This window comes from Ciconia boyciana, chromosome 6 (assembly GCF_034638445.1).
Source record: "Ciconia boyciana chromosome 6, ASM3463844v1, whole genome shotgun sequence".
Lineage (NCBI taxonomy): Eukaryota > Metazoa > Chordata > Aves > Ciconiiformes > Ciconiidae > Ciconia > Ciconia boyciana.
Window position 1 is genome coordinate 21,924,562 of NC_132939.1, and position 18,996 is coordinate 21,943,557.

General features: G+C 35.3%; 1 protein-coding gene across 1 annotated transcript in view; it reads right to left on the bottom strand.

Moving 5' to 3' along the window:
• Positions 1–374: 374 nt before the first annotated feature.
• Positions 375–18,996, bottom strand: part of LOC140652589 (carnitine O-palmitoyltransferase 1, liver isoform-like) — a 65,213-nt gene continuing 46,591 nt past the window's right edge. Inside the window, 7 exon segments of the mRNA XM_072863524.1 lie at positions 375–582; positions 2,030–2,205; positions 2,754–2,891; positions 4,399–4,501; positions 5,100–5,174; positions 5,453–5,494; positions 5,829–5,920. Of these exon segments, the coding sequence (XP_072719625.1) occupies positions 390–582; positions 2,030–2,205; positions 2,754–2,891; positions 4,399–4,501; positions 5,100–5,174; positions 5,453–5,494; positions 5,829–5,920 (819 nt within the window). The 3' untranslated portion in view covers positions 375–389.

The window sequence follows — 18,996 nt, forward strand, 5'->3', positions numbered from 1 at the left end:
AACCAAACTAAGATAGCAAATTCTTACTCAGTTTTTACTACATCTCCACTCACATAAACATCCAATATCCAATAAAGTCATTTTAAGTTAAACTTACTTTTAATAAGAGTCTAGGTAGAGACTGAAGAATCGGCTCAGAAAGCCCTAACTACAGAGAAAATCTGTTTTAGTAGAAAATACAATAAGCCTTCTACAGCATTAAGTTACTCAGAAAAATGCTGGATGTGGTGCTGGTTTCACTTACACCAGCATAATTCAGAAAGAATTCAGATGAAGTCAATGAAATTATTCCTATGAAAGATCAAAGTAAGATCACTAAGTAGCAAAATTGTGGAGCCCATGGCAACATATCAATATTAATACTTATTTGCTTTATAATACATTTAATATTATTCAACTTCCAGTCCTTTAGATTTTAATTATGCGCATAAGATCTGGGATAAACATCTCCCAAATTCCTCCATGATCATCCGCTCAGCTAGACAGACAGAGTAACCTCTTTTTTCTGCCTCTTCAGCTTGCACCAGGAGACAAGCACATACTGCTTTCACTTCTTCCCAAGATATACACACAGCTGGTTGCCTGATAGGAGAAAAGAAACTAGTATGAAATATCTCCGTTTTAAATACACAAAATAATTTAAAAGACAAACTGCAAAACTCAGTTAAGAGTTGGCATGCACAGAGCGGAATCAGAATAGCTGCACTGTTGCTGTCAGATACATCCTTGTAGGAATTTCACTGTTCTACACTGAATAGATTCTGCTTCTAACAGATTGCTTCTGAGTTTTTCTAATTTATCCCATGGAAGACAGTGTTCACACTACATAATTAATCTATGCAAATGCTTCCCAACAGGTGCAGACAGAGAAAGGTAATACAAGAAGCCTCTTCCTCCATCTGCATGCAATAGTCAGATCCTGCCTCATGTATAAGGAAATGTGTTAAAATGGCTTAGTCAGGGTCTAGGAGGTACTAAATGTAAATTTAGTCTACTGCTGTTAAAGAAAACAGCACCAAGCCCCTCAAGGATTCCCTGTATAGTACCTTAGCAGCCTTGCTTTGAATAAACTCTTGAAACTACCAGTCATTATCATAACTCATTCTACTATATTAATCATGTAACTTGTCCTACTACGCGATTCAAGCAAAGGCATAACTTGGCATCTACCCCATCAATATACCACCAACAGCAGAAATTATTAAAATACTTTAAAAATAGATCATCAGAAAGTATTTTAAAAATTGAATTAAGAATTTCAAGGTAATGGTTGATGCAAAGAAGCAAAGAAAATGATGTACACAAACTGAAAATTTTAGAGCCTGGAGTAAAGCTCCCTAAAATCATTTAAGAGGTGGTTTAATTAATTTTGATTGTTATTAAGAGGTGTTTCTATTTACTAGGCAAATGACTATAAACTAACCAAAAATAGAGATTAGGCTACAACTATGTCAGAAAGCATAATAACACCAGGATAGTACAGCCTTAGGATATTTTACAATCCAAATTGCCAACACAAATAAAATTCACAGGAGGTGGACCAAAGGAAGAAGAGATGGGAAAGAAGCAGTGATAGAAACATGCTTATAATTGAACATCACAAACATACTAATAACATAATTTTCTTAGTACTTCTTTGGTCAAGGTTTTGTTAGAAATGAATGCTTGAACATAGAAAAAACTTACAAACAGAGAAACTGAAGGCAAAACATAAAGTAGCTAAGGGCGAAAAAAAGTTGAGAGAATAAAATATGTGATCAATATATAAATAACTGCTGTTTTGGTAGCAGAACTAATACATGTATCCCTGAACTCTGTATACTATATTCTTAAAGGATAGTTATAGCCTCTCTTTTAGATATTTTTTAATTTATAGAAACAAGATGGCAAATGCTATGTGGAGTGATTCCTTGTATATGAGCCATCTGTCATTTTAGTCACTATTTCTTAGATAATTATGATAATGGTTACATGAAAAATTAATGAAGTCAGACCAATGGATTATGCATTGCTATTTCCAAATATTCACCTGTCTTTCTTCAATTTTGGTAACATTTTGAATGTTGATGTTAAAACTGGGCTATTTCCTTCATTATGTCCAATTTCCATGTAGTTTAGCACATTCAACTGTTTTTTTTCATCTGGACTTTCTTCATAATTTTTGCAACCAATGCATTTGCAAATACAGGAACACATAATTTTAGCCTGGCAAATATAGAATAATTAGAATAAAAATTGTATAAATCTTAAATTAAACATACAGTTGAGCAATCATTGGAGCTATACCACCACGGACTTATTCTAGATGTGCTGCTCTTGGATGCTCCTGGAGCAAGACCATCAGTATCAATAGAGTAAGGAAGCAAGACAGGTTTTTTTCCATGGATTCTCCATGGAGACTGATGTTCTGTATACGGACAAATCACTCCTCCCCTCAACTTGTGGATAACTTTGCAAGATAACAAAATACCACGGATGCAAAGAAACTACCAGGATTAGCAGAAAACCAATCCTCTTTTTTCTGGAGTGAGGCATTGGCTGAGAGCTCCTGATACCGAAAATTTTAGCTGATCAACTTCAGCCAGATTCAGTTCTTTAAAGACATGACAACAAAGAGACCGTGCCTCCTCTGTTAAAAAGGTTTTATGATGAAAAATGCAAGAAAAGAAGTGATTCTTTTTAGCAACTACTAGTCACAGAATATAGTCAAGGTTAAGGTAGTAACTGATGAGAGGAAGGTTCACCTGACTCACCTCAAAGCACTCACAGTAATTCTTGAGACATCCTGAACGCTTGCAATTACATCCTTTGTTACGGTGAGGTTTAATTTCTCCTAGTTTCCTTTTCCCAATCTTTGGTAAGAAAGCTTCTGGGTTTCTATCAAGACAGGCCTAAAACAAAAATTCCTAGATTATGAGAAATTCAAAGAAATGTTTTTAAACACCTGAATGACCGTGATCCGATGTTTAACAAAGAAGTTCTTACTTTCCACTCTCATTATTGGTGGTATGAAGCCCATGGATAAAGGAGTCTTCCACAGCATGTGAGAGCAGGAATTCAAAGATTCCAGAACACAATACTGACTTGGCTCTACCACGGGAAGCAACTTACATTGTTTTTATGGAATAACCTAAATGACCCATCTACTATTCTCTGGGGCTGGTTTTCTTTCACTGCTGACACTACTTTCACCAGAAATAAAAAGTTCTCAGTGAAGAAAGAACCCTTGCATACATAGTAACATACATCTCAGAAGTTTTAAACATATCTTGTTTTATTAATGGCCCAATACAAAGACCATTCACTGAAATCAGCATTGGATTGGAACAGCAGGTTTTAACTAGGTCCCAAGACCTTGCAATGCCATGGACTACTAAAAGGCAGGTTAAAAAGATCATATGCTCTTTATGTACAATATTTATGGATGGCACAGGTATGCTTTCATCAGTGACAAACAAGATTTATTATGCTCTACAAGATGCCATCTACAGTAGTGAAAGGAGTGCTTAGACACCAACAACCCCATCAGCTGAACTACAGACGAGCATCTGATTTGAAAACTAGTTGTTGCATATTGACAGCAAAAATTGCTGTGGCTTTGACTGGTTGGATGTCGCAAAGCTCTAACTCTAATTAGATCAACATCTTGTACAATCCCGAAATTATATGAATGATAGAAAAAGAGTTCTGGAAAGTTCCATACAAGTAGCACAAAGTGATTAATATATCCTTGAAGCATCAGCAGTAGAATAAGACTTTTCATTATCACTTTAAAACTTACAAAAAATAACATACATATTAGATTAAATTATTGCCCAGATTGTGCAGTTTGATATACACACAGAAATTAGCCCACATATTATTCTTTATTCCACTAATAAAATCAGTCTCCAAATGTAGAAGCAACCTGCTTCTCACTAGTGCAGGGTTCAGTGTCGCTGCCAGGAGAGCCAACTTTGTATTGCTGCATGGGTCAACCAGAAAGACTAACACAGACAACTGCAGAAGATCTGTCAATGAGAATAATAATTTGGATAGTTATAATTTGTTTTCCTTTAACTACTAATCTGACTGTGGGATACAATACGTTTTCCTTCAAGTGAAAAAATTTTCTGAAATTAAATTTGGGTTTGAATACTTCCTTCCAAGAATAAAAATTATCATTCAGTTAACACATCACTAGTTTTAATCCAAAGTATCAGAAGTTCTATAAAAAGAAGGAAAAAAATCCCTAAATTTCTTTATGTAAGAATAATACAGAGGCAACACTTAGCTTTATTTAGGTTAAAAATAATATATTTCAAATACTGTAACTAGTGGAAAAAACCAATACTGCTATATTTTTCATACATGAAGCTGATACCAATGTGTATGGTACTTTTTTTCTTTTTTTTTTACCTTAATGGCTTTAAATCGCTCAGTTTCATGAAGCTGATTGTTGTAACAATTATTGCAGTTGCAGTTGTTGCAAAAATCACCATTGGCAAAGCAATCACAATATCTATGATTAACATGTAAAATAACATAAGAAATGAAAAGATTAACTGGTTTAAGTGTAAATTTTTAAATTTAAATTCTACTTCTAGGCAGAATGTTCAGTTTCTACTCATGAAAAATGTTCCTTCCTCTGTAATTTAATCACATTCAAACCTAGACAAAGAGCTTATCTCTCTCTTTCAATTTTACATTTTGTAAAATACACCCAGTCCATCAATGAATCAAACTTTAATTATCATGTATACATCTCTGTGCATATTATTTATGTATGAGAGCAGCAGCAAGACAGAGAAATTATATTTCAGTATACAGCATTTACATTCTACATAGGATTTTCCAGATAGGCTCTGAACAATTCTTCTAGCTTCTCTTTTTATTTTTCATACTTTGGATTATATGCAGTCATCTACACCCCTGCACCAAATTCTGAGCTTGTGTGACACTAGTTTACATCAACTGTGGATCTTTTTAACTGAGTATCACATGAGTAATTTTTGACACATATGTACTATTCATTTTAAAGCACACCTTTCTTGTATGTTTGTCCTTTCATCTATACACTGTTATTAGCATTTATTAAATGTTGATAAACTATTACTTACAATTTAAGACACTGAGATTTTGTGCAGTTACATGGTTTCTTAGACTTTGTAACCCCTGAACCAAAACCCTGTAAGCTAGAGAGGTTGAAAAAGGAAAAAAAAATTAGAAAAAAATATACAAATACAACTACAATGAAAACTAATTATTCTACAGTTTTGAAACAATAAATACCAATCATATTTTTTTCACCAATACTGGTGCTACTTAACAAGTGTGGCCTCACAGGGTGCATGAGAAAAAGAGAATAAGCAACCTGTAACCTCCCTCTATTCACCAGCTGTCACTACTTGGGACAGGCCTGCCCTTAGTCATACAACCTGGTAATGGCTGTGCAACTGCAAAGCTCTCTCACCTTTCACAGTGGGGTTGCATCTGCCTCCTATTTAAAAATGATCTGCAATTAAATATTATTAAAAGAATTCCATTAGTGTTAGACATACAGGCTAAACACATGCTAATTAGATTTGGAAACATATCAATTAACTTAGAAAATTAAATGTTTTTCAGGCAAATGGACAGCACTATTGCACTGATCCTAAGAAAACCTGAAACCATGCTACATAGTCTTGACCGCCAGCAACTGGCATCATGACTACACAAAGCATTCTTACAGAACTGTATTTTTGTTACAAGAGAGAAGTAGCTATGCAACATGAAAATGTCTAGGAGTCATTGTCAGTTTAAAAGTCAAAAGTCATCATGGATGTAAGAAGTTTCACGCATCTTACCCCTCTGAGATAATTTTCACTGGCCCATGCAGATTTGATTCTAGATGGAATGTGGCAGTGCTAGCTACTGGTTGTAAGGGTCCATTTTCAAACTGTTCAAGATAAAATGCATATATCCTGTTCATGTTAACTTTTTAAAAAATACTCTTGCAAGTTAAGAGAGAAAAAGTAACACAAAGAAAATGCTTTAGGGATAATCTGATTACTGAAGTAAACAGTCACAAAAACGGCATGCATCTCCTCTTGGAAACCATTCAGTATGTCAGGAATCCTGTTTCTCCCAATGCAAAGAACCAAAAAGAGCTTTCAGTGCTGCATTGTTGGTGCACTACTTTCAATTTACTGATAATTCTAGGTTCAGTTGCTTTTAATTCCAGTAGTCAATTGAAACTGGCTAGTGACTTGATGATTTACATTATGTTCAGCTGCAACATCACATCTAATTGGTTGAAGACTAAGCAAAATCTTAAAAAAAGAATCAGCTCACAGGCCAAGAAAACACACTGTAGATCTGTTGTCTCTTCAGACATATGATTAATAAGGGCCTGGTTATGGAGAGAGACAAGGGAAAAAACAATTAGGATTACACTGATATTACTGGTAATGGAGGGACAGTGAATAATTGTAAATCAACTGTTATTTTAATAGGTGATTAATCTAGCGGACCATAAAGAAGAGGAAAATTAATATATTTAAAGCAAGAGAAGAAATCCAGGAAACAACTAATTTGGGATAAAGATAGAGAAGAATTACAAGCCTGTCTACATCACTGCTCCAGAATGTTTAGGCACCAATTTTCAGGTATACCATTTTTAGAGATGAAAGACTCCCTAGGTCATTGTTCGATCTGGCCCTTTGGTTTTTTCTTCCCTCTTTTATAATAGTGGCTGCTATCCACAAACCATTTGCTGTGTTTGTACCAACATCACATTCACTTCACACAAATCAAAAGTTAACAATTAAAAATTTGCAGTAATTTTTGCTACCAGCTCTGTTGGCAGTAACACATGAGAAGCCAAACATCTGCAAAGATTTTTAGTCTTCTGTTCAATTTTCATCAACGACAACAACAAAAAATCGACAAAAATTATAAAGACTTAATGACTTTTAAATCCTAATCAAGAGAAAAGAGTGTAAAAACTACTGGAAGAAAATATTCCCCTTCTTCTGGTAAAAGTCAAAGTGCTTTCCTTCACCCCAAAAGAGACTTAAAATGGTTCTCAGAAATAACATAAACCATATAATACCAAATTCTAGGTTTCAAAACTGGAATAAATGTGTTTTTCTTATGGAAAACTGCATTTTTAATTCTGGTATTACTTCTAGAAAATGTTGAAATCAGAAACCTTTATATGCAGAAAGTATATTGAGTGCAGAACTAATCTCTCCAAACTAGCTAAACTGCCTTTAGAAAATGCATACAATTGTTACTTCCCAACAGAGATTTAACAACCCATTTTAAGAAAAGGAAAAAGAGCACGTATTTTACTTAACAAGTTTAAAGGATAAAGCTTCTTTACCTCTTGTTCATTCAGAACCAGTTCACCTGGAACAGGCAAAAACTGCGCCAGTACAGCTGTTACAGGGTTGTCCACATCTGAAAAGAAGACAATTGCCTGAAGACAGCAGAACTACTCACAGTGTATAAAGTTTCATTTATGCATAAATATTTTTTTAATTAAGCATACAGGCAAACTGGTATCTTCAACTTCTTTTGTTAATAAAAAAAATTACCTGAGGCTGTCTGTCCTCTGTTAGCACTTTCTCCTACAATTTAGTTTTGAATCCAAACTTACTCTAAAATAAATAGTGTCAATGAAGGACCTAGAAGTTTTCTCTCCAGAAATGTTTTTCTCATTGAAAAAAAACAAGAATAAAAACTTGACCACATAAAAATACCCCTGACAGAAGAACCCATCACCAATTTGTCAGATAGGAGAATAGGATGTTTTTACTCTATGACATCAAGTACATTTAAATTCAAATGCCATAGACTTAAAATATTTTGATAAAATAAGAAAAATATCAGAAACAATTAAATATATTTATCCTGACTTCTTATTTTACAAATTTCCAAAGTTCTGGGAGAGAATCTGGAACAGAGATGTTTAACTTATGAAAAAAATTACTAAAAAACCCATAGCCATAAGAGTAAGTCTTTGGGTAAGTCCTGGTGAAGAACTGCATGTAAGTACATGAGCATCCTGGCCTATGCAGAAAAAAGCAAACATTAGTCATAGCAAGATTACAAGATGAATCTTATACCTGTACTTACTTCCTTCCCATCTAAAGAAAGAAAAAAATAATGGAAGCCAAAAGACAGCTTAATTCAAAAGTTGAAGAGATTAGTCCCTAGAAACTTTTAGATATAATTTCTGGACCTAATTCTTTTGCTTCCTGTGAAGATGAGTAAAACAGAAGGAAGCTCAAGCAAATAAAACTAAAAAACATATGCCAGCACACTCCTCCTCAGCTTTTTCTTCCCTAAAATTACAGCAAATGAATGAGAGTTTGAATTTTATAAAGGAACATGACCTTTAACTTGAATGTGCCTGGTTTACTCTTCCGATAGCTTCTGACAAATATAAGTAAACAGGCTCCATACCTGAGGCATCTGCTGAGATGCTCACACTCAGCACCTATTGATATTGAGAGCAATATCTGTGCTTGTATGGTACCTAATACTAAAAGGCTTTGTTTTCACATTGCCATCAAAATGCACCACTGTAATAAAATTATAATAATAAATAATGAAATAAACCTTGTTAATAATGCTTTTGAGGAAGCTATGTTTAGGTAAAGAAATATTTAAATTAAAACTAAACTACACTCAAATACTTTGTTGCTGCTCAGATGAAAACGTGTTACTCCATCTAAATAGCATTAACTTTAGGACCTCAGAAATCACGTTCTTTAAAAACTGATGGCATTTCAAGTTCACATAATTATGTAAATATTAGTGAGAGATTCAGAATCCCAAGGCTAAAGTATACCCATAGCCCTCAGTGCTGCTCTTCATTTATAGAGAAACAGTGACACTTGGTGGCAAGCTAAGGTAAATGCAAATGTATGCAGGTGCTTATGTTAAATGTGCTTTATATGGAAAGTAATCTGTATATTAAAAACTTTCAATAAATTCAACATATCCATTACATCATTCTTATTACACTTAAGCGCCTAGCAAGTTTTCAGTTATAAAATAAAGTAAAATAATAACTTGTGATAGCTACATCAGCTTTGGCTCGTCTCCCACTGTTGCTGCTTAAGAACATAAACACATGCAGTTGCACATTAACAATCGATTATATACTATCTGACAGGCTAGAGATAATTTTCACTTTTATTGTACCTGATTGAAGATAATTATGTTGGACATGATACTCAGGAATTAGATGAAGTGGTTTTAGTTCTTGTGTGCCACAACTGTTTTTACAGAGTATTTGAGTACCTCCTTCCAACTGGCAGATAACCTGGAATGAATAACTAATGATTAGCTTTCATCTAAGAAACTGTAATTCTAAGCATATAGATATAAAGGTTTCCATACCTGTGGTATACCAGGTACCACCTGTCTTTTATAAAGCTTCATAATCACAGACTGGAATCTCTCAAACAAATGGATCATTATGCATTAAGATGTTTGCTTTTTGACCCTTAATTTTAATTTATTTTTGGAAGCAGCTATTGAGATCTAACACTGTAGCTCCTCAATCTAGGTAATATGGATTCCTGGTTCTCTAAATTGCTCCATAGGGCTTTGTAGAGCATATTCTAGCTATTTACTAGTGTGCTGGCTTCAGATTCAGTTCCCTAACCAGAACATGCCATTGTAATTGTTCATGTTTCATTTAATTTATTTAGCTGTGATTTTAAATCAAGACTTTTCCTTTGGATTAAGTAATCTTCACATTGGTTTTTTTTTTCCAGCTGTTAAATAGAAAAGGATATGTTATATATATAAAGTATATCTAGTTATATATATATACACACTATAACTAGATAAAATTTAGACTGTGAGTCCAAGGAAGGGATTGTCTTATTATTCTTGATACACCACTTACTAAGTGGGACTTCTTGATGCTAGTATGGTACAAATAAGTAAGTTAATTTTCTCTAGCATATAATTTTGCTATCAATTACAGGATATAATTACCACAGGATTGGAATCATTTCTGTCTGAACATCTGGATTCCTCCGCTACACTGTGCAATGCTAATAACTTGCAACCAGACTCGTCAACATTTGAACTCTGAAAAATTGCTCTGTCTTGGTGATTCTCGATAACATTACTAACTGCCTCTCTTACCTCAGCCTGAAATATAAAGTTTTAAATCTTAACAGGCATGCTTTAAAATCTACTTTAAATTCCAGCAAATACAATAAATTAAAAAAATTATCTGCATAAATCATATATTTTAAAGCAAGGATTGTATTCAAATGTAATACCAAGAATAGTTAATTTACTTGTCAATGGCAGAATGATTTTTGCTTATATTTCAAGTAAAAATATTCCTGAAGAATAACAATGAACAGTAATATACTTCACAATAACAATGATGTTCAGTGTCTCCAACATCACAAAGCATCAACCGATCTCTAAACTGCCTTGCAGAAGTTAGGCAACAGTCACAGCAAATTATGCAAAACAAGAATTAATCTTGAATTATATAACTTTACTGAGGAACATTGGGATTTAGTCTAAGTAAGAAGTAATCATCTGAGACTGGACTGCAAATTCAGTTATACCTATAAATCAGATTGTTCCAAAATGAACTTTTTTTATGGTGATCAACTACTGTGTGTCATGGCATACCATCACAGATGTGGTGCCACCTGCATTTGTTGAAAACCAATTTATCACCTATCTTGCCGATCCATTACATTATTACAGTGTCATCTTCACAAAAGTCACACTTCCAGATTAAGCCTTGCCCCTCTCAGTACACACTTTATAACACCAAATGGACAACCTTGAAAAACCTGGCTACAAAATTCCAGTAATTTTCAGAAATCTCCTTTTCATGAAATACCTGAATTCCTATAGTTTGTCTTGCACATATCTCAGAAACTATATTTGAAAAATTCAAGCATTTTAAGAGAATAATTAAGTTGCAAAGAATATCTCTCCATAGGACGGAATGCTAATATGAAAGCCCGATTTTCATCCTCAGCTCTGTTCCTTTATACACACTGCATATGTGATACAGGCTCAAATACTAATCAGCTTCCCGAGGGTATTTGGTGGAGTCCCACTAGGCACTTTGTGTTCAAGTGGCCTTAGAAGCCCCCTCCCCAGCTGGCCTGAACTGGAACCAGAATGTGCAAGTGGCAGACAGGAGCCAACTAGACTTGAGCCAATAGGAACGGAAACACGTGAAAAATCCAGATGCTATCCTTCCTTCCTCCACAATGTAGCAGTATAGGAAATCTACAGAGCAACATTTTTCTTTCCCTCTCTTTTGTGAATAGATCAGATAGGACAGTGTTTGAAAGAACCTTTTACCCTCTAGCACTTAAATAAATCCCACTTTAGACATTCAACACTTGGACAGATTCTTCCAATAATAATAAAAATCTTACATGCATACTTACTATTTCATCATAGACAGAAGCACTAGTCTGAGGTAAGCCACAGATATCACTGGAAGATTCTAGTACATAAAATAAAGCACGTTTTGTTTACAAAAAGATCAGTGTTTTATACCAAGAACTCCTTTACAGCATCAGTAAAAGAGATTTTGATGTCACTACAGCATTACATTCTTGTGAAAGAAATATTTAATATTCTTTTGTAACCGACTTGCTGGAAAAAACAGACTTCAGTCCAGGTCTTTTTGATGTCTTTAAAAGGTTTATCGTGCCCATTTGGTAAAATTCATTTAGCTTCAGGATAAACCACCTTGTAAGCTCAAATCTAGCAGTCAGTTTAACCCTGAGCAGGATTGTGAACAGGTTATGGGCAGAACACATCAAACAACTGCTCACGAGCTTACTATCATGAGCAGTGTCAGTGCAAACCACCTAACTTTCATAACTGGTGGTCAAACTTCAAAGTGAAATAAAAACACTGTTCAACTCAATAAAAATAAAAATTGTGCTGCAAGAAAGAATATCTTCTTCACAGTCCCCTGAAGGAATGGTGAGGTGGTACGAGAGGAAGGGAAAATCAAAAGTAAGACTGAACTACATGGTTGAAGCAACATGAACATACACGAACAAACAGTGGTCCATTCTCCCTTCAAATATTCTTAGTTATATTAACATTATGAGAAAAGGCTCATACTGCAATTTGCCAAATCCAGAAATTAATTTATTTAGCTATTTAAATCCTTCCCTATGCTTACAAGAGGAGACAAAAAAAAAAAAAAAAAAGCAAGCTCTCAATCACTTACCATTTAAGCAATAGGTCAAGTTTTGTAACTGCATAGTACTGTTTTGGATTCCTTTAAATTGATCATGACAAATACATTTATTCTCACCTGCAACTGGAGGTATGAATGATCTGAACACCTGAAGAAAACAATGTTTTATTTATAACTATTTTATGCATTAAATGACTCATTTTTAAAAAGCCAAATGAATAAACAAAAAACTGACTTAAAGTGACCTTGAAAATTGGAAGTTATTTACATTTTCATGACATAATTAAGCACATAAATGCTGCGGCCTATTCAGCATTACCGGATACCATTATATACCTTGAATATTATTTCTGCTTTTTCGGCTCGACATATAGTTATGGTTCAGATCTAACGCATTTACAACTATAACAGCATCATACTTAATACCTACATTTCTGTTTTCAAAACCAAACCAAATGAACAGAAAATGGGACAAAGACAGAAACCAACTATTTTCTAGTTTCAAATTAGAATTGAGATTGTTTGAACTAGCCAATTTGGTCTCTACCTGTGTGTGCTGTGCTTCCTCTTAATATAGACAGCAGTTTAGGAGGGTAAGCAAGCAGCGTAGAAACAACCAATCAGCTGGCTTTATTTCAATAAAATTATTTACAACCTGATTAGAATTTTGTTCTAATACCTTCAAGAAAAATGGCAGATTAAGGAAACACGCAGATTTAGTGTGATAAACTGTAAGGATACTAGGAAGAGAGCTGGTCAGAAAGATTTTTTCTAAGTCTTATTTTTAGCTCCTTGTACAGAGACTAACAAATTTTCATTATCTTCAACTCGACTTTGAAGAAAGCAACTGTTATGCCTTAATCACATCTTTATTTTCTACAGGCTTCACCAGTCTTTTGAATCTTATTAAAAGTTCAAAAGATTGAAGGTCTCAATTATTAAAGAACTACTCATAATATCGAGCATGTGTGTAAACAACCTTCCAAGCCAGAGATACTTTTAAACTATAACCATAACCTGAAATCAGAAGGAAAATCAAAACATGTAAGGTAACTGTCACAGTAGACCTCAAGCATCTCAGGATGAAATGCCGCTGGGAAACACATTGGGCTGGGTAGTGTCAGCAATGACTTCTGTGATAGGTTTCCTACACAGACAGGCCCGCAGCTGCGACCTGGCTTCAGCCTGGCACTTTGGTGGGATACTGCAAGGGAAAAATCAGACCTCATTTTCAACCAAGTGATTTTTGTGAGTTTTGGGGTTTTTTAAATGCTTTTGATTTTTGAATCTGAGAACAGCACTCTGTCAAAATATTTACATGGAAAAAAAAGTCAGCTGGTATGCTTAATTATTTCAAGATAGCTTCTCAGAGGAAACCCCAGTGCCCCTCTAGAAGCAGCCACAGTGCAAACTTAAAATTTGGAGGTGTCTTCAGATGATATTGTACAGCCATAAACAAAGATGCAAGGACACATAAGCATTCTACATATGAATAGCCTGCATTAAGCAGATGGATTTGGTCCTGTGAGCATCACAAAAAGTTTTATGCTGTGTACATTTCTAGATAGTAATTGATCCAACATAGAAAATGTAACTTCAAACTATACAGAAAAACTGCCAAACGTGGTAAGCAATGGGGAACCCCCCTTTCTTACAAAACTACATTCCCCATGAATATTTAACAATACAGGCTATGGTTTACTACTGCAAATAAATTACTTTTTAACTCATTTGGACTATAAATTTTAAGATGTCAAGTGTGTCACCTGTGGAACTAAAGAACAAAGGTTAATATCCTATCTGTACTTTGTACAATTATCTAATAGTTGCTAATACAGACGGTAACATATAAAACTAAAGTGGGCATATTTGTGACATGGTTAAGATTTTTTTAATGAGCAAAATAACTCCCCAGCCATTTAAAAATATGGCTCATAACATGGACAAAAAAGGACAGCAGCCAGAACCATATGTTCACATCGCATGCTATTTCTGGCAATATAAAACAGAAATTTATTTCTGTATTTACTACTAAGTTTTAGTATAAAATTTATAACATAACTTTAAACATTATGTGGCTCCCATATAAGTTTTAATGTGGCAATTCCCCTCATTTAAGTCACAAATAAGCATGAATATATAAAAAAATCTTATTTTGCTTAATCTTACTGGTATCATTCTGACATTTTGATTGACTCTTCCTTCTGGAGAGAAAATGGTTGACGTTGGAACACTGCAATTTTTATGCTGCATCGCTACAGAAGAAAGGAACTGGATACCATTTGAAGGCAGATAATGCATATGTTCAGCTTCCTCTGGAAGACTTAATTCCTTGTATTTTTCAAGATCTTCATCATCACAGCTGTTGTTTCCATACGGATGTACTTCAACTTTTACTATTGTATTTTGATTTTCAATGGTGAGTGGATACTTGAAGTGATCTAACAAAGTCTCTCCCACATTTACAGTACATAAATGATTGTCTTGACTAGACAGCAATCCTTCTTCAATGGGATTATTAATTACTGCAGTTTCCAGATTAAAGTTTTCAGAACTAACAGGACTATCTTGACTAAATATTTCAGGTACAATTCCACTGTCTATTACTGATCTTATATCAAGCAATATCTGATTCTCCATAGTCATGGACAGACTCTCAACTGGTTCATATTTATTTTTTCCATTGAAGATAATTAAATTTTCTATTTCAGTATTCTTCTGAATAGTTTTTCTATCTAGAAGTGAATGAAATAGTCTTAACCAAACAACATGTATATATAATACTGAAGATTAACCCAATTAACATGTAACTGTGAAATTTAAAAACATAATGCTGGAAGAGGTTGTTGGAGTTTTGAATCTAGCTTTCAGAAAATACAGGCTGCCATGTCAACACAAACAAGCTGCTTTTACCATAAGAACATATTCTTTGTAACTTTTAACCACGTTAACAGCATTCAAACTTAAATCAGAATTTTGCTACTTAGCATCAGTAGTAAAAAAAAAATCAAATTTGACGTAGTACACTTAGGCAGCTATAATTACACTGTTTTAAGTTTGTGTCAGTAAGTAGCACATTAAGACCAAACCTTATCTGTACTCCCCATGTCACTATCACCAGTTACAGACAACACAAGCCAAAGCACCTCTACCCAGAGTATCAAAAGGCCACCGTTAAAAAGCATAGGCCAAGATGCACCTGCACTGTCATCACTACTATTTCTGGATTTCGACTAAGGCAAGATGGGGAGGGTTTAGCTACCCATGTCCCCCTGACTGGACTTGGATATGGCAGCCCTCTGAAGCCTCAAGTGTCTCTGACCCATATGCGTCAACCGCCACCAGCTCTGGGACATCCATGGGGTAGGGGATGGTAGGGAGATCAGCCCTGCCCAGAAGCTCCGGCTGCCCTCCCCCCTCACCACCACGCTGGTTTCCAGGGCAGAAAGGAAAGGGACAGGCCCCACCTCCACTCCGTGACCTCAGCAGAGGGCATGTCTCTTCCCCTTCCCTCAGGCAATTCACCTTCCCTCATCACTGGCGCCGCCCTTCAGTGAGTGGGGAGTGACGACCACGCGCCAGACCGTTAACGGAGGCTGGGCATGCGCCAGAGCACCGCCTCCAGCCTGGCCTGCCCCGCCGCCCCCTCCCCCCACCCCCGCCAGCGCAGGCGAGTCTCGCACTCCGCAGAGGCAGCAGCACCCGTACACAGCGCCTGTGAATTAGATTGGGTGTTTTGAGGGATTTTTTTGTTTGTTTTGTATTTAAAGCATAATTTCCCTTGGAAATTATCTCGCATTACAAGGAATCAAAGATTAACCAGGACCCTAGTACTGAGTAAGAGGTTATTTGTTATAATCCATGTAGAAGAGTGCTACTCAGCACTGGTAAGGCCACACCTGCAGTACTGTGTCCAGTTCCGGGCTCCCCAATACGAGGGAGACATGGACATACTTGTGAGGGTCCAACAAAGGGCCATGAAGATGATTAAGGGAATTGTCCTCTCCTACAAGGAAAGGCTGAGAGAGCTGGAACCATTTAGCCTAGAGATATAAAGTGGAAGGGAGGGTGCAAAGAAGATGGAGCCAGGCTCTCTTCTGTGGCACCCAGTAACAGGACAAGAGGCAATAGGCGCAAACTGAAACAGGAGTTTCCCCCTGAACATCAGCAAACACTTTTTCACTGTGTGGGTGACCGAGCACAGGCACACGTTGCCCAGGGAGGTTGTAGACTCTCCATCCTTGGAGATATTAAAAAGCCATCTGGACACGGTCCTGGGCAATCATCTGGTTGGACCAGATGACCTCCAGCGGTCCCTTCCAACCTCAACCATTCTGTGATTCTGTGAAATAGCTGGCTTCCAGCTTCTGCTCTTAGAGCCCTTTCTACAACTCACTATGTAATTCTTGGAATTGTCACCCTGGTGCCATAAAGATTTCAGAGTTTAGAAAACACTCCAACCCTACCAGGCCACTACCTATGGTTATTTAAGATAAAAGATGGTTTCCTTGAAAGCAGAAATTGAACCTGAACTTTTCATTTTATATATTGTCTTCATTTTTAGAAATTTTGTGTATTAAAAAAACACAGCAACTAAAAACACACACACAAAAAATGTCAAGCTGCCTTTCTTCTCCCTTTCACAGAGGGGAAAAAACCCTAAAAAATAAATCAGTATTTTCTGTGCCTAGAAAGTTTCCATACAGCATTTCTGTTCAGATCGATCAATTTACAACTTCAGTATCCACCCGTGGTAGGAGATGTTTGAAATACAACCAGGAACTAAGAGTATCTATCTAAGAGATGAAGTGTGAAATTGAAATCACTGTGTTCTTTCATATAGCGAAGGCTGCAACATCCAGAAAAGCAGCAAGCTAAATGACTGTGAAAATGGTCTATCACACAAAACTATTTGGTGGGGTTTTGTTGTTTGGTGTTTGTTGGTTTTTTTTTTCCTTAATTAAACAGCAATTAAAAAACCAGCACATGAACCTTTAAAGGGTAAAAAAAAAAAATCCTCTTCAACTGTCTCAAAGTAGTCCCCAGTTTTAATGCAATTTCAAAGGAGTTTTCAGGTACTGGGAAACTTCAGACAAAGCAAATAACATTTTAAGAATGTTAACTTTCTGTGCCTGAATTAGTTCTCCACTGCTTTCCATTCATATTCTATGGATTATTCACTGAAAAGATCAAACCAGTGCTATCCACTAGCTTGCAGATGGACTGTTTCACAGAAACATTCCAGCAGTTATTTGGATCTGATGAAAAAAACCTCATCTAAAGTAAGACCTATGTTGTTTCTTCTTTCTACTGAACCTGAAAAAGAAAAATTGTTCATTAACACATTCCCTATTAACTAGCAAGACATGTATAAATCACCACTAAAATAAACTGAATAGCCTGCTACTACCATTCCTAACTGGATTTAATAGCAATGATTTCACAAGTCCAGAAACAGCAGCAAGGGATCTCGGAAGAAGATACAAAAGATACTAAACATTGTATTAAGTAGTGGTAATTGTGAAATTTTATTTTATTTTTTGAAGTCACAGAAGAGTGTAGAAAATAGAGACAAAGTGTTGGATATAAATAACTAACCATAGATGTAGAGTAATTGAACAGATAAAAAAATCCCTAGCTTAAATTAATATATTTTATACAAGAAAACAATTGGTACAAAGGCTGAATTAGAACCATGATTTTCAAGGTCAGGCACATACTTCCTTAGTCCCTCAAAAACCCCAACCCTTAAAAGAATATTTAGTTTGGAATGGCGTTAATCCGGGACAACAGTAGCCTCTAAATGCACTTAATGCTCTCCTAATTTCTGGCATGAAATAGCTGAAATAAATTTGGAAAATGCACATTTGAGGTATTCCACCAATTCCACACTACTATTTAATAAACAGATCAATTTATTATCATCTAACCTGACTTTTACCACCTACTGAGCCCTAACTTTGAGCTCTTAAATCACTAATTGAGAATAAGTGATTCAAGGTTTTAGTAACAAATTAATATTTTCTGGAATATGAACATTCTACTTATAATAAAGTACACTATACTAGAAGGTTCATTCAAATCTAAGTAGTTTCAATTACATTCCTACACCTTTTGAGCAAAAAAGCAAGCAGTTTTACTGTATGTACACAATATTGAACATCAAGATTTAAATTATTTATTAATAACCTACATTCACTGTGGATTTCTAAGATTTACATCCAAAAAGCGTATTTTATTTACATGCTGTTGACATTTTAAAGAAAATGAAATAAAATCTTACCTGTTTAGGAATTATGATCTATCCCAAATTTAAAAAAGATACATTTAACACCACAAAATTTTTAAAACATTTACAATAAAAAACAGCTTTCTGTGCCAATTATACTTACTCTCCAAGAATGTAAAATTGCATTGATAACTGCACTAACTACAATTAGACTTGAAACATTTAAAACCTGAGAGTCAAATCTAAATTTTTTTTTTTTTAAAGAAAATCCTACAAGCTAATATGTTCTAATGTTAATTTAAGCACAGACTGGGCAGTGGTCAAGAAAAAAAACCAAAACAGTGCATTACTTCTGCTGCTCCAAAATAATAGATCACTATAAAATTGTTGCAGTAATTTGATAAATGCCAGGCCTGCCAGCCACAGTAAGGCTTATTTTAAAGTGTCCTTTACCACACATTATACCTAATCAAATAATGAGTGTCTGGCCAATTCCTGTGAGGGTTCCTACATTTATGTAAGCGTGCATTTGCTTAAATATGCATCTGGGATCTTTGAGGTTTCCCACCTCAAACAT